The 22,928-nt window shown below is 41.1% G+C and overlaps 1 protein-coding gene across 3 annotated transcripts in view; it reads right to left on the minus strand.

Moving 5' to 3' along the window:
* The window catches only part of DROSHA (drosha ribonuclease III), a 276,733-nt gene that overhangs the window by 51,766 nt on the left and 202,039 nt on the right, over nt 1–22,928 (minus strand). For all 3 annotated transcript variants that reach the window (XM_077269726.1, XM_077269724.1, XM_077269725.1), the window contains exon 21: nt 11,177–11,276. In XM_077269726.1, the coding sequence (XP_077125841.1) occupies nt 11,177–11,276 (100 nt within the window). The remainder of the gene's footprint in view (nt 1–11,176; nt 11,277–22,928) is intronic.

Below are 22,928 nucleotides of genomic sequence, written 5' to 3' on the forward strand. Positions count from 1 at the left end.
CAATGTAATTTCTATGTGAACTGTAGCGGCAGTGCAATAGTAATTGACAATTCAGTTCTTGAGTATTTGTTCCTGTACTATAGAGTTGATTAGAGAGATAACGGTATGGGAGACCCCTCCGTGCAATGGCTGCCTCACCCGGTGGCACAAGGGTTACAGTTCCACTATGAAAGTCTTTGGTAGAAAATTCTTTTTGATGATAATAGCTAAAGGTGAACAGATTCTAAGATCAGGCAGTCGGTTTACGTGTAATCCTATGTAAAACCTTAGATTACACATTTGGCCTCATTTATCAGAACTGCTTTCATTTTTATGTTCCAATATCTGCACAAAGAGTAAGGAGCTCTGATGGGCGCCTAAGGGCAACAACAACAGTTTATACATTGCAAATGTTTGATTAAACCGGCCCATCGTCTTATCAAAAGCACAGAGGACCCAAGAGAATGTTGTAATTATAAGAAGCCGGAAAAAAAAAATCACATGAGAAAGTGTTTTTTTCCCACTTTTCTAGGCTTTTTTTTTTTTACAGAATGGGCACAAATTCCACTTGTACTAAAAGCATATTTCAGCTCCACCCATTAAGTCTCACAAAACAATGTGAGTATCTGGACTTAACAGAAGTTACAATTTTCTGTTAATTGGGAGACCTAAAATACACCTGTACATGAGAATATTACACACACCATACAGAAGTACAGGTCATTTACACAGGATGTTATGTAGCTGATCGGCACTACCCTACTTAATGGGAATCTGTCAGCAGGCTTTGCTATGAAAGCAGCCAGATGTAGGGGCAGAGACCCTGATTCTAGCTATGTGTCACTTACTGGGCTGCTTGGCGCAGTTTTGATAAAATCCCTGTTTTCTCTGGTGTGGATGTAGCAGTGCTATGACTGCTGAGCTGTGTATAACCCCGCCCACACCGCTGATTGGCAACTTCCTGTGCACGCTGCAAACTGTCAGAAAACTGGGGTTGGGTTACACAAATTAGCCTGACTGCCGTGCACGTGACGCCTAGTCATCTAGTGATAATCTCCTGCTGATAAAATACTGAATTAGATTGAAACTACAGTAAGTTGCTGTGAAAGTGACATATCACGGGAATCATCATCATCAAATGTAGATAATGAATATGGTAATATAGGATAGTGCACGTCCGTGGCTACGCTGATCTACATGTAAGTACAAGTGTTTGACTGGGGTATATATTATAGACTATAAATGATGCAATTGAAAGATGCGGTTATTATCCCCCACTTGGTCTAAACCACCTAGTGACCTCTGCAAATGTGAACCTTGCATAGTCTTTATTTAGGGATTTTTTTTTGCCTCTGGCAATTTGATAATAATTGTACTTCCCCTACGCTGACTTTTTGAACTTCACAGCTTATGTTTTAAATATTGCTGGAATCAGGTTCTCTGCCCCTATATTATGCTGCTCTAAGATTAAATAGGAAAATCCTGCTGACAGATCCTTTTTCCCCAAACAGGGGTGAGTTATAAGATGAGAAGCACAGCACTTCTTCAGAAATAAACCTATGAGAATGTTGGGAATGTACTGAAATTTGGATACGAGATGAAAACGTTGACTGAAAATGTACGAAAAAAGAAGTATAGCCATTTTACTGCAGGCAACATCTGCAGAATTTAGATAAAAAAAAAAAACAAAAACAAAGAAGTTTCTGCATTTGTATTTTCCCTGCACAGTCGGAGCAATTTCTTTCTATTTTGCACCTCATAAAAAGCCATAGAAGCTTCCGAGAGCAAGCATTTCATTTATTGCCTTAATGATACAGTGCAACGCCGGCCTCAGTTTCTGGCTCGCCACGACAGAACCATGGGGAACACAACAAGGTGGCCAAGTGTAAGTAATAACCTGGCTCCCGATACTACAAGGAGAGTTTTATATACAGCTACTATGGACTTTATTGCCTTTGGAATATACCTGCAAGTAAACCAGACTTCCATGTGCTCGCAGCAGTGTTTTATGTATTGATTTCATGAGGCTGACTCTCCCCTTCAGGAAAACAAAAATTTTAAAAAATAATTTTTGTATGTCCAAATATTTCATATCTATTGCACAGAGAAAAAGAAGCGTTACACTTACAAAAAATAATTGCTGATAATTAAATGTGAAAAGAACAGCAGCTGTGTTTGTTGTTCTGGGAATCCATATGTCACGCAACACCCTTTCAATCCTGCAATACATACAGAAGGAGAAATATGTATTGAACATGTCACCACGTAAATTCTAGTGCTATTGACCTGAAATTCTCATTTGATATCAGTAAGAACCCATCCAATGCATAAAGGCAAAGAAATCAATGCATAGAGGTCTATCAATTAAGTTATGTAATGAAAAAGGGAAAAAGTATTGGAAAAAAAGGAAGTAAGAGGTGCAAAAAGCCATGGAAAATCACGATACCAGCTGAAAGCTATCAGTAATTAGAAAGCAATCCTGCCACTTAGTGAAAAATAATATCAGCTGGTTGAACTGATGGATTATAGAAAGGTGTCTCATTACCAAGGTGCAACACAAAAAAACATCTCGTGATGGGTTAAACGAGTAAGCTGACTCAATACCATTGGAACCTTATTGTTGCAAAACATACTGATGGCATTGATAGAATATCTTAACTACTGAAAGTCGAAAGAACATTATTTCATCATAAATTGGCCATCAGACCAGCTGTCATGTGCTGGAAGAGGTGCTGGTTCATCGCCGGAGCCGACCTATGACGACATAGCACATCATAGGTCGTTAAGGGGTTAAAAGATGGCTCACAGAGCTTGTCGAGAAAGATGGTGTACCGTTGTTATTTGAACAACCAGCTTTTACAGCTCTTAATGGAGAAATGGCCCTCAAATTTCAGTGTTTTGCTGGAAAGAGAAAGTATTAGAAAATTAGTGATTGAAGAAGCCCATAACCAAAAGGAGGATTTTAAAGACTCAGTATTTGTAAGCCATGTGTGACAGGCATGCAAAAGAATAGGAAAACAACAAGGGGGTAACTGTATGTTACACAACAAGAAAACCCTGACAGAGGTACTTTCTGAAAACATTCTCTTTACATTCCAAAATCCGACAACATTAAGATTGTAATGAAGGTGTAGGAGTTCATAGCAGAGCACAATGGAAGGGAACTTTACTGAAAGTTCACATACAACCATCAGAAAAATGCAGCGCTAAATGTTTTAGTGGGGCCAGTAAGCCTGAAAGGGCAATGAATGATCTCTACACTGAACTGCAACCACATTACAGAAAAACAGACAATTAATATCTGTTTGACCCTAAATTCTCAGGACTTAAGTGCATTTTCTCAAGTTATTTGCTTTAGATTTCAGAGAAGGTCACAAAAGCTTCTTTTTTTCCCTTCTTTTGAAGCGTAGGTGTTTCCTTTTCAGGGTGCGCACATGCTTCCATTAAATTAAAGTACTTTAGAAAATTGTGTGCATTTATGTGTTTTTTTTGCTGTTTTGTGAAGTTACAGTTTGACCTTTTAAAGGAAAAGGTAAAAACACTTGTCAATAGCGTAGCCTGTTATGAGCAGCTGCTATTTGTGAGCTAAGGACTTGTGCAGCACTGGGAAGGTGCAGAGACGGCAAGTGGAGCGCTGTACCTGAATGCTGTCTAATGCGTGAGTGCAGAGGCTTTTTGTTTTTCTATGTAGCGTTCACAGTATCAAATTCTATATTATTACTCTACTGCGAGATTAGGGGTGTGAGCTACCAAGTGGAATTTTAATCAGCGCATTCTCTGCTTACAAACTTTAGTGGCATACACCTGTTTCTTTTATGTCAGAAAGGGAGCTGCTCAGACCCATAGGAAAAGTGACACAGGATTCCGAATTACACATGTGCAGTAACTGACAATCATTAACATGGTAATAAGTGGCGTTATTGATCGGCGCCCTTGTAAACAGTGCTGCATTAATGCGTTCTCAAATAGTTGTACTGTCGGCATCGACAATAGAAAGTATCCATGCTGACCATATTAAGTGGCCATCAGAAAACCATGCAAGAGTGGGAAATGGAACGGTCTGGTCACACACCTTCAATGGCGTTGTCTGATAAACTAATCACCTACCCATAGGATAAACATCTGCAGGATTATTGGGATTCTGATGGTGAAAACCCCACCAAACTCAAGAATGGGGAACCTGAGTTCATAAAGAGTTTCTGAGCATGTGCAACACTAGACAGGTAAAGGAACAGTGGCCGCACATGCTCAGTAACGATTTATTCACAGGTCCCAGCAGTCACAGCTCCAGTAGTAATTATTTATCTATCACCTATCTGTTCCGTTTTTTTTTCTTTTTATTAATTGAAGGGAAACCTGACAGATTCATAAGAAGCCAATGTGATCAATTAAAAGGAGTCCGTTACATTGTAAAACGCTACTAACCTGCAGTTTTATAAGCTGCCGGCTTTCAGTCACACAGGTGTGCCGTCGCGGCTACAGACTCGGCTCACTGGTTTTTAAACCAGCCATTTGGTTCCAGAGTTATGGGACTTTTTATTTAGCGCTAGTTATTAAAGTCTTTACCAAGGGAGCGTACCTCACAAGATTCTCAGGGGCACATCTTTAGGCTGCTAGATTTTACCTCATTGGCCGCGCTCTCCAAGAAAAGACCAAAAAAGTAGCATTGCATAAAAAGGCCCAATATCTCTGGAATTGTATAGCGGATTTAAAACAAAAACCAGAGAGTGGAATACTCAGGGCAGCAGTGGGAATAAAATGGAGCAAAAACGGGGCACTTTTGACATTGTGACAGATTCACTCTATCCTGGCTGCATAGCAGAGCTGACACGGTCTCCTTCGGCCGAGCACAGTGTTCCCCAAGTCCGGTCCTCAAGAGAAACCAACAGGTCATGTTTTCAGTATTTCCTTAGTATGGCCCAGGTGATAATTGCATCACCTGCACAGGCAATAATTCCATCACCTGTGCAATAGTAAGGAAATCCTGAAAACATGACCTGTTGGTGGCTCTTGAGGACCGGACTTGGGGAACACTGGCCTAGCAGCTCCTGTTCAATGCCTAGACCTAGCAATCACATGACCGCTGGGTTACAATGAAGAAGTGCTGTTAATGATTCCTATCAGTGTATACACTGAGTAAACCGCAATCCAGAGGGCAGAGATAGTAATAAACTGCACAAGTCTTCTGGATGGGCATCTTGGCGGTGTTTTACAGCCAGCTCCCACAGCTGCTCTACTATGCAGTGACATCTTAGAACGCCACTGCAGAGTAGATCACAGGCCACCAAGATGTCTGAAGTCACTCTATGGTGTCACCCACTATAGTTAAAGTCATAAATGTATCAACAAAGACTTAAAGGGAACCTGTCATATCCTTTTTGTGTTTTAAGTTGCAAAGCAATGAGCATCACTAACATTGTTTTCTCAAAGAAAAGCTCATGGTAGATATGTGTAAAAAATCACATCACATACCTTTAGTTTCAGTCATGGAGGTGGCACTTTTTACCAGATCAGTCATGGTCCTGTTCAAAATGATTCAAGTGCACCGCATTGTGACTGATTGCCGTGACGTCACGGCAATGGCCTCAGAGATCTCGCTCGTGCGTCCATGAGCTCCTCGCGCACTGAAACTGGGTGTACGTTCCCAGCTTCTGCTCACAATCAGGTGGGTGCAAATCATTTTGAACAGGACCACGACTGATCTGGTAAGCGCCACCCCATGACTGACACTATGGGTATGTGATATGATTTATTACACATATCTACTGGGTTCTTTTCTTTGAGAATACAATGTTAGTGATGCTCACTGCAAAACTTGTAACACACTGGGGGCAGTTTAACACACAAAAAGGACATTGCAAGTTCTCTTTAAGAAAAAAAAAAGATTCAAGCATAACAGATTTTTGTTTAGTGATATTTGTCCGGCGTTACTTACATAACTTATTTTACATGGACAATTAACCAGTGTTAATGGTACATTAGGTTAACCATGCCAAACTGGTTTGGAAAAGGTATAATTTGAGTCAGTTTTTTTTCAAAAACTAGTCATTGAAATGTTGAAAACTTGGACACACCGAAGCCACGACCACTTTAAAGTTTTCCTAAACAATGTTGAGCATGTTGTTAGTCTATAAATGAGTGTACTCTGAAATACACCGGTTTTGGGAGCACTTTCGTTCATAAATATGTCACAATCTGATGAGATACCCAAGTTATTTGTCATAATGATGGCGGCTTAGGTAATAACAGAAGCCATGACACTAGTGAATACAAAACCTTTCATAGAAACATACATTAGTACCCACTGGGAAAGAATTATGGTGATGTTGAAGATAGTAGTATATGGGATTAGACAGCACACCGACATGTAATTCTTCTACACCAGCCGGTAGCCCATTGACAGGCAGCACTCGCATAAGGTCTGCGTGTGTATTACTAAAAATGTCCTATTTCCAAAGAGACACAATCAGAAAATAAAATGAACCTACGTTATAAGTGCATCTGTCCGCTCCTGAATGCTGAACTGATTTTATTACCAGGTTAACCTGAGGCCAGAGCAATGATGTTCTATAAAAAGCTTTAAGATCAGACGACACAGTTACAAAGATAGAGAAATAAGTATCCGCTTAAAAAAAGAACAGACTTAAAGACAATTTACAGTGAAATAAACGACTACTGCAATAACAAGACTCGATAAAAAAGCGAGAATATGAAGTCAACAGCTTTTTCTACAGTAAGGTAGATCTTCATACAGTACTTTGAATCTGCTCTCTACCTGCAGTAGCAGAAGTGGGCAGCCGGCCACAACTTTCCATGGCAGTAACAAGATGATTGAAGGAGCTATCCAGGAATTTGATTTTTTTTTTGTACGGGGCCAAGAACTTATCGGAAAGTAAGATTAAAACTAAGTTGAGCTTCAGTACTCAATGTCAAGCTGCGGCTTCAAAAGCAAACAAGATTTTAGGGTGTATAAAGGGAGAAAATCCTGTGATCCCAATGTTTTGTTACCCCTCTATAAATCACTGGTGAGGCCACATCTAGAATATGGGATCCAGTTTTGGGCTCCACATTTTAAAAAGGATAGTCGGAAGTTATAGTCAGTTCAAAGGCGGGCAACTAGATTATTACAAGGGATAGAAGGCCTCCTATATGATGAGAGGTTGGAAAAGTTGGGCATTGTTTAGCTTACAAAAAAAAACATCTCAGAGGAGATCTCATTTATATATACTGTATAAATGTTTAGGCAATACAAAGGACTGGCACATGACTCATTGCTTTCAAAGACCATACTAAGGACCAGGAGGCACTCATTACGGGTAGAAGAAAGGCGATTCCAGAAACCCAATAGGAAAGGGTTCTCATTGCTTTCAAAGACCATACTAAGGACCAGGAGGCACTCATTATGGGTAGAAGAAAGGCGATTCCAGAAATTAAATAGGAAAGGGTTCTTTACAGTTAGAGCAGTCAGACTGGAATAGGGCCCTCACATGAGAGGTAGTAATGGGAGACACTATAACAGCCTTTAAAAAAAGGGCTGGATGATTTCCTCACTACACATAACATTATGGGTTATAGATAATTGAGTGAAAAAAAATGTATAAATTGGTGGAGAGGGGTTGAACTTGATGGACCTTGGTCTTTTTAAAACTTATGTAACTATATGTAGTTGCTAATAGTGATGAGCGAATATACTCGTTACTCAAGATTTCCCGAGCAAGCTCAGTTGTCCTCCGAGTATTTTGTAGTGCTCGGAGATTTAGTTTTTTTCGTCGCATCTGAATGATTTACAGCTACTAGCCAGCTTGATTATATGCGCTTTGTGAAAGTGATGCCCGATGTGGGCAGCGGAAGCAGTCTTACGACGCTTCTGCTGCCCCATTGTAAGGTCCGGGGAGGAGGGGGCGGAGTTTCGGCCGCGCATGCGCGGTCGAAAATGGCAGACAGGACGCGCAAAAAAAGTTACATGTAACTTTTTTTGTGCCGACGGTCCGCCAAAACACGACGCAACCGTCGCACGACGGTTGCAACCTGTGTGCATACGTCGCAATGCGTCGCTAATGTAAGTCTATGGGGAAAAAACACATCCTGCAGACAACTTTGCAGGATGCGTTTTTTCTCCTAAACGACGCATTGCGACGTATGCAAAACAACGCTAGTGTGAAAGTAGCCTTAGTAAGAAATATTGTACCTTGATCCAGCTTAATAATTGCTGCTGATGGTATTCACATGGATAAATGGCTACCAGCAGCCACCAATTAACCCCTTTCTACCATCGGACGGAATAGTATGTCCGATGGCAGAACCCCCACTTTGATGCAGGCTCCAGCGGTGAGCCCGCATCAGAGCCGTGAATGTCAGCTGTTATGAACAGCTGACATGTGAGTGCAGTCGGCGAGGGTGGAATCGCGATGCGCCCGCGCCTATTAACTACTCAAATGCCGCTGTCAAACGGACAATGGCATTTAACTAGCGCCTCTGGCCAGAAATGTGCGCATCGCTGACCCCCATTACGTGATCGGCATGACAACCAGAGGCCTAATGAAGACCTCTATGGTTGTTGATGCCAGATTGCTGTGAGCGCCACCCTGTGGTCGGCGTTCATAGCAATGCTGCAATTTAGCTACATAGGGGCTTTCTGAGCATCGCTCCTATGTAGCAGAGCAGATCAGGCTATGTCAGCTTCTAGTCTCCCATGGAAGCGATTGAAGCATGGCAAAAGTAAAAAAAAAATGTTTTAAAAAAATATGAAAAAAATAAAAAAAACCTTTCGCCCCAATAAAACAAAAAAATAAAAAATACACATATATGTTATCGCCGGGTTCAGAATCGCCCGATCTATCAATAAAAAAAAAGGATTAACCTGATCGCTAAACAGCGTAGCGAGAAAAAAAAATCTAAATACCAGAATTACACTTGTTTTGGTCGCCGCGACATTGCATTAAAATGCAATAACGGGCGATCAAAAGAACGTATCTGCACCAAAATTGCATCATTAACAACGTGAGCTCGGCACACAAAAAATAAGCCCTCACCTAACCCAAGATCATGAAAAATGGAGACGCCATGGGTCTCAGAAAACTGTGCATTTTTTATGTGTTTTGTTTCTTTTACCACTTAGGTAAAAAATAACCTAGTCATGTTTGGTGTCTATGAACTCGTAATGACCTGGAGAATCATAATGGCAGGTCAGTTTTAGCATTTAGTGAACCTAGCAAAAAAGCCAAGCGAAAAACAAGGGTGGGATTGCACTTTTTTTTTTGCAATTTCACCGCACTTGGAATTTTTTTCCCCATTTCCAGTACATGACATGGTAAAACCAATGGTGTCGTTCAAAAGTACAACTCGTCCCACAAAAAATAAGCCCTCACATGGTCATATTGACGGAAAAATAAAAAGTTATGGCTCTGGGAAGGAGGGGAGCGAAAAACTGAAAAAAAGCTCTGGTCATTAAGGGGTTCAGAACTACTGTAATAGACTGACATGTTTTTTTGTGAAGAAAATTAATCAAAAAGTTTTGAAAACACCTTTCCACGCACTGGTTTTTTATTGCTATTGGAAAGTGCATTGCAGATTCAAACTGAAGACTAAAAAAAACGTTAAGCAGACCAAAATATGTGTTACACTTTAGATTCCTCAAAATATCCTCCTTTAACTCAGCTTTACACACCTGCAGCATTATATCAAGCAGCTTTGTCAGGTAGTCATCAGGAATGACCTCCAATGAACAGGAATGCCCTGTCAAAAGCTCATTTGTGGTATCACCGACCTTCAGAAAGTGTGATCAGGTGTTCTGCAGAGTCAGTGTTGGTACACAGTTCCATATAGTGTTAGCCCTATTACACACCTGGTCTAAGCCAGTATATGGCAAGAAAGTCCATCATTACTTTAAGACATGAAGGTCAGTCAATTCCAAAATTGGTAGAACATCAGAATGATCCTCAATTGTAGTCATGAAAACCAACAATCAATATGACGAATCTGGCTCTCACAAGTACCACTGCGAAAATGCAAGACCAAACATTACCTCAGACGTAGAGGATAACTTCAGAATTTACCAGCCTCAGATAATATCCCTCATAAATGAAGCACAGACATCAAGCAGCAGATACTTCTCCACATCAGAGGAGACTGCAACGATCAGGTTACAGAGAAATGTCCAACAAGTTCAATGGAGGGATTAATGAATTGCCGCAGAGAAGATACTATAGAAGACCGCAAACAAGAGACTTGTTTTGTGCCAAGAAGCACAAAAACTGGAAGATGAATGGATATCTGTACTGTGATCTCATGCATCAATATATGATTCCTGGTACCAACAGCCATGTCTTTGTGAGATGCAGAAAACGAACGAAAGTTTTCCACAAGTGTGATTCCCAATATGAAGCATAGAGGGGAAGATGTGATGGTGTGGGAGTGCTTGTTGGTGACACTGTTGATGAGTTATTCCAAATTCAAGAAACACTCAGCATGGCTACCACAGTAGTCTGCAACCACCTGCCATGCCATCTAGTTGGCACTTAGGGGAACCATCATATGTAATGCAAGAGAACAGTGACCCAAACACACACCTCCAGGCTATGTAAGGACTATGCACCTCTGGGGAATCCTTCAGACTGTCGTAAAGCCATTTCAGATGACTATATAATGAAGTTGATTGAGAGATTGCTAAGGAGGATGTCAAGTTGTCATCAGAGTAAAAAGGGGGGGCTTGAAGGAAACTAATGCCTAGCACATTCTGGTTTGTTTCCATAGGTGGTCCCTCAAAGTTTTGCTGCCTCAAGCCTGAATCTACCATGTGCACATTACAATAAGAACAAGGAAGACCTCGGCATGAACTGGTGTGACCAAACTTTTGACTAGCATTGTTTTGCACGAACGGGCAACATATTCTTCCTTTAGCATCTGTGGTGATTAGGTTTATAATCTCTTTGCTGCATTATTATATGAGAAAGCATCTTTAACCTATTGTAGATTAATCTATTTCTAAACAGAAACTGGGGATATTAAATATCCAGGACGGTGAAATGCTGCATTTCAAGAGTAAATAGTGCTGAATGTTACAATGAGGGAGCAGCTGTTATACAAGGCACATAATGGAATATGGAGCGCAGAAAGCAATAGGGAAGGCCGGCAGAGAAGCTCAGCGTTTAAAAGGCTATTCTTTTTAAGAGATAACATCGCTTTAAGCTTTTCTTACCTTCGCCAACATAGCAAGATGCTGATTTTGAACAATAGCTGTGCGATACGTAGCCAATCCTCCTTCTTCAAGACTGGGAAATAGAAAGTACAGGTGGACACTGTACAAAAAGAACAAGAAGAAAAATCAACATTGGCAAAAAGGAAAAATGTCAGTATGTAATAATCAAATTGTTTTGTGTTTGGGATCAATAGTAATTAGTATTCATATGTGTCATGAAATATATGGAGAGCAGCAAGACATTAATAATTATTACTCCATCATTTCAATACCCCTGTACTTAGACACACAGATTGGAGCCAGTTGTCAAGACAGTGAAACGTAGATCGATATGTTGTATCCGAAGCATAAAACCTGAGCCGCGTCAAGGGCTTCTCTGCAACACTTTGCTCTATTGCCAGCTTCACAGCTTGAAGAACCAACTTACCTTCTTTTTTATTATTAATACTATATAATATAGAATCACCATAGGAGTACTTAGGACAACATTTACCATATACAGATCATAGCTACACATTGATCAGCCATAACATTATGTACTTTCTGTGTTCTGACCCTCTGTGAAGGGTCCTGTGGTATCTGACACCAAGAACTATGGCAGTTCTCCAAGTTATCAGGCGGGGCCTCCATTGATGGAACTATTTGTCATGATCTGCAAACTATTTCTCAACAACTTTGTCAAGGAGCATTGTTACAGTGATTATTGACTGCTGCTGCCAGTAAATGCAAAGAGTGGAGAAACTGCAAAAAAAACAACAACATGCAATTCTGACCTTTTTTTAGAATTGCTTTAATGCTGTATCATGATTGTCCAGGTCAGTACAATAACAATGAAACCAAACCTGGCTAGATTTTAATTTGGTTGTAAGGAAATATCGGAAGTTCGTTTAAAAAAAAAACAAAAAAAAAAAAACATAAAAATATACATACATACACACACTGTGTGTGTCCTGCAGTTTTTATTGATACCATTTTTAGGTGGATATGACGTTTTGATCGTTTCTTACTGCATTTTTTTTGCAGCCTTGCAGTGTTAACTGCCCCCCTCCCCCACACCCAAAAAAAAAACACAAAAAAAACAAACAAAAACCCACGATTCTGTGGATTTATATTTTTTTCTTTACAAAGTTTACCGATTTGGTTAAATAATTTTATATTTGGATAGATCAGACCTATGAATGTGGTGATACCACATGCATACATTTTTTTATTACCTTTATTTTTAAAGCCCGGCAACTGGCTGACTTTCAACAGAGCTCTGTGATGGCAGGCATGGGGGCCTTAAACAGACTTCCGGTTGCTGTAGCAACCCAAAGGAGCTCCACAATCACGTCACGAGGCATCCAATGGGCACATCAAAGAATGTCTCCATGGTACTCCGGTAATGCCGCTGTCAGAAATTGACAGTGGCATTTAACAGGTTAACAATTGTGGGCAGAGATCAGGATGCTCTGCATGCATGGCTGATAGAGGCAGATCCAAGTTGTAATATTTGCCAGGTAGGGGGCAGGCTCAGTCTGTGAGCCCGCTCCATACACCCGCTTCCGTAACGGTACGGCGGATGTTGGGAAGGGGTTAAATGTGATGATGGCAGAACCCTTTTATAGGTTGAGCTTGTTCTTCACAATGTTTAGGTAGATGGTGTCTGTCATATACACATACACATGAATGCAGGACCTAGGGTTCTTGGCAGAATTTTGTCCAGAACATCACACTGGCTTTGCTGGCTTGCCTTCTTCCCAAAGAGCATCCTGGAGCCATGTACTCACCAGGTAAGAGATGTACATGCACCCAGCCATCCAAGTAGTGTGAAAGAACACTGGGCCAATATGTTGCATAGTCCAGTTCCACATGCCTATTACAGGAGCATGGGACTGGTCTACAGCTACACAGCACCGTGAGGAGCAAGCTGAGATACACTGTGCTCTAGCATTACCATCTCAGCAATTTATGCTCCAATAGCTTCTGTTCGAGTCTGAACCAGACGGGCTTGCCTTTGCTCCCTATGCATATCAAAGCAGAGTATTACATTTAAAAAAATGAGTTCTTCTGGCACTTTTACCAAAAAGATTATTTTCAAATTCCAAACTATATAAAAACAACAACAAAAAATAGCTCACTGATGTGTTCACAACAAACTCATTTTCAATACTGGACTTTTTGGGGCCCAGTTCATTAAGAATGGAATTTTGTATTCCAGTGTTCATGAAAGGCATGGAAGAGTAAGATGTGGGTAATTCAATAAGACTTACTGACTTAGGGGCATCTTATCACTTGACGTACTTTTTGAAGAATTTGCCAGGTGTCTGTACACATTGTCTATGCTCCGACCTGTTTAAGGGATGTGGCCTAAAGTCTCAAAATTGTTTGCTCAACTTCGCATTCAGAGAACATTTTGTGACGTTTCAAAGCATTTTATGCCAAAAATCTGCTGAAAACACTTTGGTGAATGGGGGGATTTATTTTAATCTCATTAAGATCCTAATTCAGGATTGAAATCACGGTTTTAACGGACATGTTTTGGGCTGTTTTTAACCCCTTCACCCCAAAGCCTGTTTTCACCTAAGTGACACGGCCAATTTTTACAATTCTGACCACTGTCACTTTATGAGGTCATAACTCTGAAACGCTTCAACGGATCCTGGTGATTCTGAGATTGTTTTCTCGTGACATATTGTACTTTATGATAGTGGTAAAACTTCTTCGATATGACTTGCATTTATTTGTGAAAAAAACAGAAATTTGTCGAAAATTATGAAAATTTAGCAATTTTCAAATTTTTCGTTTTTATGCCCTTAAATTAGAGAGTTATATCACATAATATAGTTAATAAACAACATTTCCCACATGTCTGCTTTACATCAGCACAATTTTGGAAACATAATTTTTTTTTGTTAGGGAGTTATAAGGGTTAAAAGTTGACCAGCGATTTCTCATTTTTGCAACAAAATTTGCAAAACCATTTTTTTTACGGACCACCTCACACTTGAAGTGACTTTGAGGGGTCTATATGACAGAAAATGTCCAAAAGTGACACCATTCTAAAAACTGCACCCCTCAAGGTACTCTAAACCACATTCAAAAAGTTTATTAACCCTTCAGGTGCTTCACAGGAATTTTTGGAATGTTTAAAAAAAATTGAACATTTAACTTTTTTTTCACAAAATTTTTACTTCAGATCCAATTTGTTTTATTTTACCAAGGGTAACAGGAGAAATTGGACCAAAAAAGTTGTTGTACAATTTGTCCTGAGTACGCCGATACCCCACATGTTGGGGTAAACCATTGATTGGGCACATGGCAGAGCTCGGAAGGGAAGGAGCGCCATTTGACTTTTCAATGCAAAATTGGCTGGAATTGAGATCGGAACCCATGTCGTGTTTGGAGAGCCCCTGACGTGCCTAAACAGTGGAAACCCCCACAAGTGACACCATTTTGGAAAGTAGACCCTCTAAGGAACTAATCTAGATGTGTGGTGAGCACTTTGAACCTCCAAGTGCTTCACAGAAGTTTATAATGTGGAGCCGTAAAAAAAATTAATATTAATTTTCACAAAAAATGATCTTTTTGCCCCAAATATTTTATTTTCCCAAGGGTAGCAGGATAAATTGGACCCCAAAAGTTGTTGTGCAATTTGTCCTGAGTACGCTGATACTTCATATATGGGGATAAACCACTGTTTGGGCGCATGGCAGAGCTCGGAAGGGAAGGAGCGCCATTTGACTTTTCAATGCAAAATTGGCTGGAATTGAGATCGGAACCCATGTCGTGTTTGGAGAGCCCCTGACGTGCCTAAACAGTGGAAACCCCCACAAGTGACACCATTTTGGAAAGTAGACCCTCTAAGGAACTAATCTAGATGTGTGGTGAGCACTTTGAACCTCCAAGTGCTTCACAGAAGTTTATAATGTAGAGCCGTAAAAAAAAATTAATATTAATTTTCACAAAAAATGATATTTTTGCCCCAAATTTTTTATTTTCCCAAGGGTAGCAGGATAAATTGGACCCCAAAAGTTGTTGTGCAATTTGTCCTGAGTACGCTGATACTTCATATATGGGGATAAACCACTGTTTGGGCGCATGGCAGAGCTCGGAAGGGAAGGAGCGCCATTTGACTTTTCAATGCAAAATTGGCTGGAATTGAGATCGGAACCCATGTCGTGTTTGGAGAGCCCCTGACGTGCCTAAACAGTGGAAACCCCCACAAGTGACACCATTTTGGAAAGAAGACCCCCTAAGGAACTTATTTAGATGTGTGGTGAGCACTTTTAACCCCCAGTTGTTTCACTAAAGTTTAGAATGTAGCGCTGTGAAAATCAAAAAATCATTTTTTCTTTCCACAAAATGATGTTTTAGCCCGCAATTTTTTTCCCCCAAGGGTAACAGGAGAAATTGGACCACAAAAGTTATTGTCCAATTTGTCCTGAGTACGCTGATACCCCATACATTGGGGGGAACCACTGTTTGGGCGCACGGCAGAGCTCGGAAGGGAAGGAGCGCCGTTTGAAATGCAGACTTAGATGGATTGGTCTGCAGGTGTCATGTTGCATTTGCAGAGCCCCTGATGTACCTAAACAGTAGAAACCCCCCACAAGTGACCCCATATTGGAAACTAGACCCCCCACGGAACTTATCTAGATGTGTTGTGAGAACTTTGAACCAACAAGTGTTTCACTACAGTTTATCACGCAGAGCCGTGAAAATAAAAATTATTTTTTTTTCCACAAAAATTATATTTTAGCCCCCATATTTTTATTTTCCCAAGGGTAACAGGAGAAATTGGACAACAAAAGCTGTTGTGCAATTTGTCCTGAGTACGCTGATACCCCATATATGGGGGGGAACCACTGTTTGGGCGCATGGCAGAGCTCGGAAGGGAAGGAGCGCCGTTTGAAATGCAGACTTAGATGGATTGGTCTGCAGGTGTCATGTTGCATTTGCAGAGCCCCTGATGTACCTAAACAGTAGAAACCCCCCACAAGTGACCCCATATTGGAAACTAGACCCCCCACGGAACTTATCTAGATGTGTTGTGAGAACTTTGAACCAACAAGTGTTTCACTACAGTTTATCACGCAGAGCCATGAAAATAAAAAATATTTTTTTTTCCACGAAAATTATATTTTAGCCCCCACATTTTTATTTTCCCAAGGGTAACAGGAGAAATTGGACAACAAAAGTTGTTGTCCAATTTGTCCTGAGTACGCTGATACTTCATATATGGGGATAAACCACTGTTTGGGCGCACGGCAGAGCTCGGAAGGGAAGGAGCGCCGTTTGAAATGCAGACTTAGATGGATTGGTCTGCAGGTGTCATGTTGCATTTGCAGAGCCCCTGATGTACCTAAACAGTAGAAACCCCCCACAAGTGACCCCATATTGGAAACTAGACCCCCCACGGAACTTATCTAGATGTGTTGTGAGAACTTTGAACCCCCAAGTGCTTCACTACAGTTTATAACGCAGAGCCGCGAAAATAAAAAATATATTTTTTTCCACGAAAATTATATTTTAGCCCCCATGTTTTTATTTTCCCAAGGGTAAGGCTGGTTTCACACTTGCGTTTTTTTTAAAAACGCATGTGTGAAAAAACGCATGTAATCGCGGTAAAACGCATGCGTTTTTTTAGACGCATGCGTTTTTATAGAAAAACACAAGAAAACAAGAAAAAACCAAAAAACCCTAACCCTACCCCTAACCCTACCCCTAACCTGAAATACGTGGCACTGAAATACGTGGCACTGAAATACGTTTATATACGTATATACGTATATAAGTGCCACGATATTTCAGTGGCCACGTATATAAGTGCCACGTATATAAGTGCCACGTATATAAGTGCCACGTATATAAGTGCCACGTATTTCATGTACATGCCACGATATTTAAGTGCCACGTATATAAGTGCCACGTATTTAAGTGCCACGTATTTAAGTGCCACGTATTTAAGTGCCACGTATTTCACGTAAATGCCACGTATTTCACTGAAATACCGTGGCACTGAAATATCGTGGCACTGAAATATCGTGGCACTGAAATATCGTGGCACTGAAATATCGTGGCACTGAAATACGTGGCACTGAAATACGTGGCACTGAAATACGTGGCACTATGACTGTCAGAAAATGTTCATTAAACGGTTAGGGATGAGTTTAGGGGTAGGGTTAGGGTTAGGGTTTGGATCCCTTTATCACCTTGATGGTGGTGGGTGACTTTTCAGTGTGTTCTGTTTTTTTTCTATAAAAACGCATGCGTTTTTAACGCAAACAAACGCGTTGAGATCGGATGCCATGTCGCGTTTGGAGAGCCCCTGATGTGCCTAAACAGTGAAAACTCCCCAATTCTAACTGAAACCCTAACCCCAACCCTAACCCTAGTCCTAACCCTAGCGCTACTTTCACACTAGCGTTTTTTTGCATACGTCGCAATGCGTCGTTTTGGCGAAAAAACGCATCCTGCAAAGTCATCTGCAGGATGCGTTTTTTCCCCATAGACTAACATTAGCGACGTATTGACACACGTCGCAAGCGTCGTGCGACGGTTGCGTCGTGTTGTGGCGGACCGCCGGCAGCAACAAACGTTACATGTAACTTTTTTTGTGCCGACGGTCCACCATTTCCGACCGCGCATGCGCGGCTGGAACTCCGCCCCCACCTCCCCGCACCTCACAATGGGGCAGCGGATGCGTGGAAAAACAGCATCCGCTGCCCCCGTTGTGCGGCGCTTACACAGTATGCGTCGGTATGTCGGGCCGACGCAGCGCGACGGCCCCGTACCGACGCTAGTGTGAAAGTAGCCTAACGGGAAAATGGAAATAAATATATTTTTTAAAATTTTATTATTTTTCCTAACTAAGGGGGTGATGAAGGGGGATTTGATTTACTTATATAGCGTTTTTTGGGCGGATTTTTATGGTTGGCAGCCGTCACACACTAAAAGACGCTTTTTATTGCAAACAATAGTTTTTGCATCACCACATTTTGAGAGCTATAATTTTTCCATATTTTGGTCCACAGAGTCATGTGAGATCTTGTTTTTTGCGGGACGAGTTGACGTTTTTGCTGGTACCATTTTCGGGTACATGACATTTTTTGATCGCTTTTTATTCCGATTTTTGGGAGGCGGAATGAACAAAAACCAGCAATTCCTGAAATTCTTTTAGGGGGTGCGTTTATACCGTTCCGCGTTTGGTAAAAAGGATAAAGCAGTTTTATTCTTCGGGTCAGTACGATTACAGCGATAACTCATTTATATAATTTTTTTATGTTTTGGCGCTTTTACACAATAAAAACTATTTTATATAAAAAATAATTGTTTTTGCATCGCTTTATTCTGAGAGCTATAACTTTTTTTTATTTTTCTGCTGATGATGCTGTATGGCGGCTTTTTTTTTGCGGGACAAGATGACGTTTTCAGCGGTACCATGGTTATTTATATCCGTCTTTTTGATCGCGTGTTATTCCACTTTTTGTTTGGCGGTATGAGAATAAAGCGTTGTTTTTTGCCTCGTTTTTTTTTTTTTTTTTTTTTACGGTGTTCACTGAAGGGGTTAACTAGTGATATAGTTTTATAGGTGGGGTTGTTACGGACGCGGCGATACTAAATATGTGTACTTTTATTGTGTGGTGTTTTTTTTATTTAGATAAAGAAATGTATTTATGGGAATATATTTATTTTTTTTTTCTTTATTTAGGAATTTTTTTTTTTTTTTTTACACATTTGGAAAAATTTTTTTTTTACTTTTTTACTTTGTCCCAGGAGGGGACATCACAGATCGGTGATCAGACCGTGTGCATAGCACTCGGTCTGATCACCGATGTGACAGGCACGTTCCACAGGCTTGCCGGCGCCTGCTATGAGGATTCTCAGCAGACGCCGGCAAGCAGAGTCATCTTATGACCCGGAAGGAGTCCCGCGGCCATCTTGGATCCGGGGACTCCTTCCAGGTCACCGGAGCAGCGCGATCTCATCGCGCTGCTCCGGTGGGAGAGCGCAGGGAGCCCCCGTCCCTGCGCGATCCCCCTCTATGCCGCTGTCACTATTGACAGCGGCATCAGAGGGGTTAAATGCCCGCGATCGGCGACAGCGCCGATCGTGGGCATTGCTGCGGGGTGTCAGCTGTCATATACAGCTGACACCCGCACCCGATCACCGCGGCGCTCAGCGTGAGACCGCGGTGATCGGGGCGCCGTACTAGTACTGCGGCTGGCACTAATGCAGTGCCGGCAGCGCCGTACTAGTACGGCGCATGGCACGAAGGGGTTAATAAGTTTTTCCAATATAGTTTGGAATTTGGAAATAATCTTTGTTATAAGAGACAACTCCAATTTGTATCTGTATACTCTGCATCATCATGGCCACCAACGATTAACAGGTTAAGAGGAGAGATGAGCAAACTCAAACGTAAAAGCTTGAGGTTCGTATTGGACAGTTAGTGTCCGATGCTAAACACCGAACATCGACTTCTCTCGGAAGTCCTTTGCTATGTTCAAAGTTCCGGGGGAAGGCCGTTGCAGAGAGAGAGAGAGAGAGAGAATTTTTTTCAGTGGGGTTCAGGTTCTGGTTGAAGTTCGGGTAAAACCAAACTTTGGAATAAAGTTCGGGTAGGGTACAAGAACCTGAACTTCAATGGGTCCGCTTATCCCGAGTCGTTTACAGCCTATATACCAATATGCTTATACATACATTTCGTAGGATGAAGGCATAAAGAGTTTTTCACTGTGTTTATCAGTGGTAGCAAACAATACAATACAATTCAAGGGAGCGCCTTATTCCCCCCTCCTCTTACGTATATCTATCACATGCAGATTAGTGACCCTTGTGTGACCGTGATCCCATTACTGGTTCACTGGGTGTCCATGTTGAGACCACTTTTGGTATTTACTAACCAGTGCTTACTGGGCTAGGAACACACGACAAGACCAGTCATTTTGGAGACACTGACTCTATACCTTTGCAGTATGTTACACAAACAACACTTTAAATGGGTATTTTGTTAAGAAGTTATTGCCTATTTGCAGAAAAGGTGAACGCCTCTAGATCATAGGTTAGCTGGCTGCTCAGACCCACACTCATGGGGGATATTTTGCTCCTTTTGAATAAATTGGCGGTCATGCATGCAGTGACGCTCCACTCTTTCTCTATGAGACTGCAGGTGATCTCAGAGTACAGCACTAAGGAGTCCTATAGAGAATCAATGTAATGGCAGTATAAGTCCTCTACCACTAATCCATTTTTTTTAACGAGAGGCAATCAGTGGGGGAACTCCAAGGTTGGACTCCCCAATAATTTAGAAGATACTGATTAACTTGAGTTTAAGTGGTAACCCTTTCCTACAGCTGTAATGAAGCATTACAAAAATTAAATCCTTGAAAAATTGTGATTGGTATATAAATAGCATTTTTTTTTTAACAGACAAGAACCTTGTACAATAATCGAAAGGCACGTTTATGAATAATTGCAAGTTAAAGCCTTAATAATCAGAAGATTTCATGTGTTATATAGAATTATTCTTGACTGATATAAAACCCAATACATTTTTAAGAATAAACAGTAGGTCAATAGGACAGCATCGGATCTATAACACATAATCCTCTTGAAAACCAAACATATAGCAGCTGCTGTGGTCACATTTCTTGAATGTAGATGAGAATTATAATAAACCCATTAAAACAGAATTTAGGAGATGCCTTCATAATACTCTTACATTAGCTGTAACCCTTTTAATTAGAGACATGCAAGGAGCTGAAGAGCTTAAGTGGATATTATGCTAGGGTTAACTTTTCTCTGAAAAAATATTATTGCTCTTATTAAAGTAGCTCTCCAGAGTTTTAGACGAGAATGGTTCAGACTCAGGTACAGGACTTGATTTAAAATTGAATGCCAGGTCAGATGTGCTGTAGATATTCATGGAAATGATAATTTGGTTTCACATACTACAGGATACTGAAAAAAAAAATATAGGGCCATCTCGGCTTATAAATGGAACATGCCAGCTTCCCCCAGGTCCCTCCAAACCACCACTAGGTCTTTACAGAACCATTTACGTACTACGTAACCAGTTTTTGTGGCTTATAGATTTTTTGAATCTCCATAAAATCTATTTTATAATTGGGCTTGCAATAAGCTAATTAGTAGGTGACAGGTCATGCAGGAGCTGTTCTACCAGGACTAATCTTCCCACTCATCATGTTATCATGCCCCTGTGCGCATGCGTGACATGATTTGCAAGAGCAGTGTTGACACCAGTTCTTTGCAAGTCTCACGCATGCACACAACGTTTTGCCTCCCTTGCAATGGACAGTGAAGCCGGTTGTGCGCTCCCTGTCTCTTTTGGTGAACTGTGTGTGCCCAGGGAGCAAAACCAAAGAACTGGGCGGGCACAGCTGTTGGTATAAGTGCAATGTGTAGGTGCACATTCACACCATGGCCATTAACAGACAGAACCTAAGTAGTGATGAGCGAATATACTCGTTACTCGAGATTTCCAGCAACCAGGCAACCCCCACATGTACTTATGCTAGCTAACAGATGTAAATCAGTCAACTGCGGCAATATAAACTAAATCTCCGAGCACTAAAAAATACTCGGAGGACCCCCCGAACATGCTCGGGAAATCTCGAGTAATGAGAATATTCACTTATCACTAAACAGAAGATAAAAAAAAATAATGAACAAATACCCTGCAGTAAGTAAATAAATAGCAATAGTACAGGTCAACCACAAGAGTAAGCGGTCATCCTTGTTGGGGTGAGTTAGCTTTGACTTTTTGATTAAAACAGTGTCAACTAAGAACCCTACGTTATTTACTCATTGGTTTTTATCCTAAGATTTGTGTGTTAATGGCCATAGTATGAATGGGCATCTACACATTGCACTTCTACACTTCTATCAACATGTGTTCCAGATCATTTCTTTGGTTTTGCTTAATATCTTGTACTTTTGGGCTGTGCATCTTGTCTATATAGCTGTCCACGGACCGATGTAAAACGGTCCGGCCTGGGTCCTGCTTTGCCCCTGTCTATTTTGAGGTTTGCTGATACTGCTCCTTTTTTCACATGTAAAGCGCCATGGAATAAATGGCGTTATAAAAATGAATAATACTACTTGGCAAAATCAACTACAAGTTTCAACCAAGTACCCTATGTTATTAACATGTACTATTACAATTTATTTACTTACTGTAGTACGTGCCCAAGAAGGCAGCAGTCCTGCGTCACTCTGCCACCCCGAGTATGTGCATGGCGCAAGATAAGCAGGGGAGCCTACACCCTTGGCTTCACTGAGCATTCCCAGGGAGGCAGATTGTTGTGCCTTGAAAGTCATGTTCACGTCAACAAGGGGGTGATAACAGAATTAGTAGGAAGATTAGTCTGGGGAAAAGAACAACCCCACGGCTAAACTCTGTAAGCCACAAAAGGGGCTTCTTAGAAAAGACGAAAACGGTTCAATAAAGACATGGTGGTGGTTTGGGGGCTGGGGAAGCTGACCTGTCACTAGCCACATCATGGAATAGTGGTTGCAAACCTGAATAAACCGTCAGGGACTGTTAATATGTCATCTTTGCATAAAATGTCCAAGCTAATTTCTACTATAATCAAGAGGTGCTAGAGGTTCTTCAATGGGGGTGTTTACTTTTTCCAGGCATGACATTGACCAAACAGGCAGATTCATGCGGGAAAATAAAAATGCCCCCTCAGAGAACATCAGAACAGGTTTTTTCTTTGTGATATCTTAAGACATGCAATGGATT

This window comes from Ranitomeya variabilis, chromosome 6 (assembly GCF_051348905.1).
Source record: "Ranitomeya variabilis isolate aRanVar5 chromosome 6, aRanVar5.hap1, whole genome shotgun sequence".
NCBI lineage: Eukaryota > Metazoa > Chordata > Amphibia > Anura > Dendrobatidae > Ranitomeya > Ranitomeya variabilis.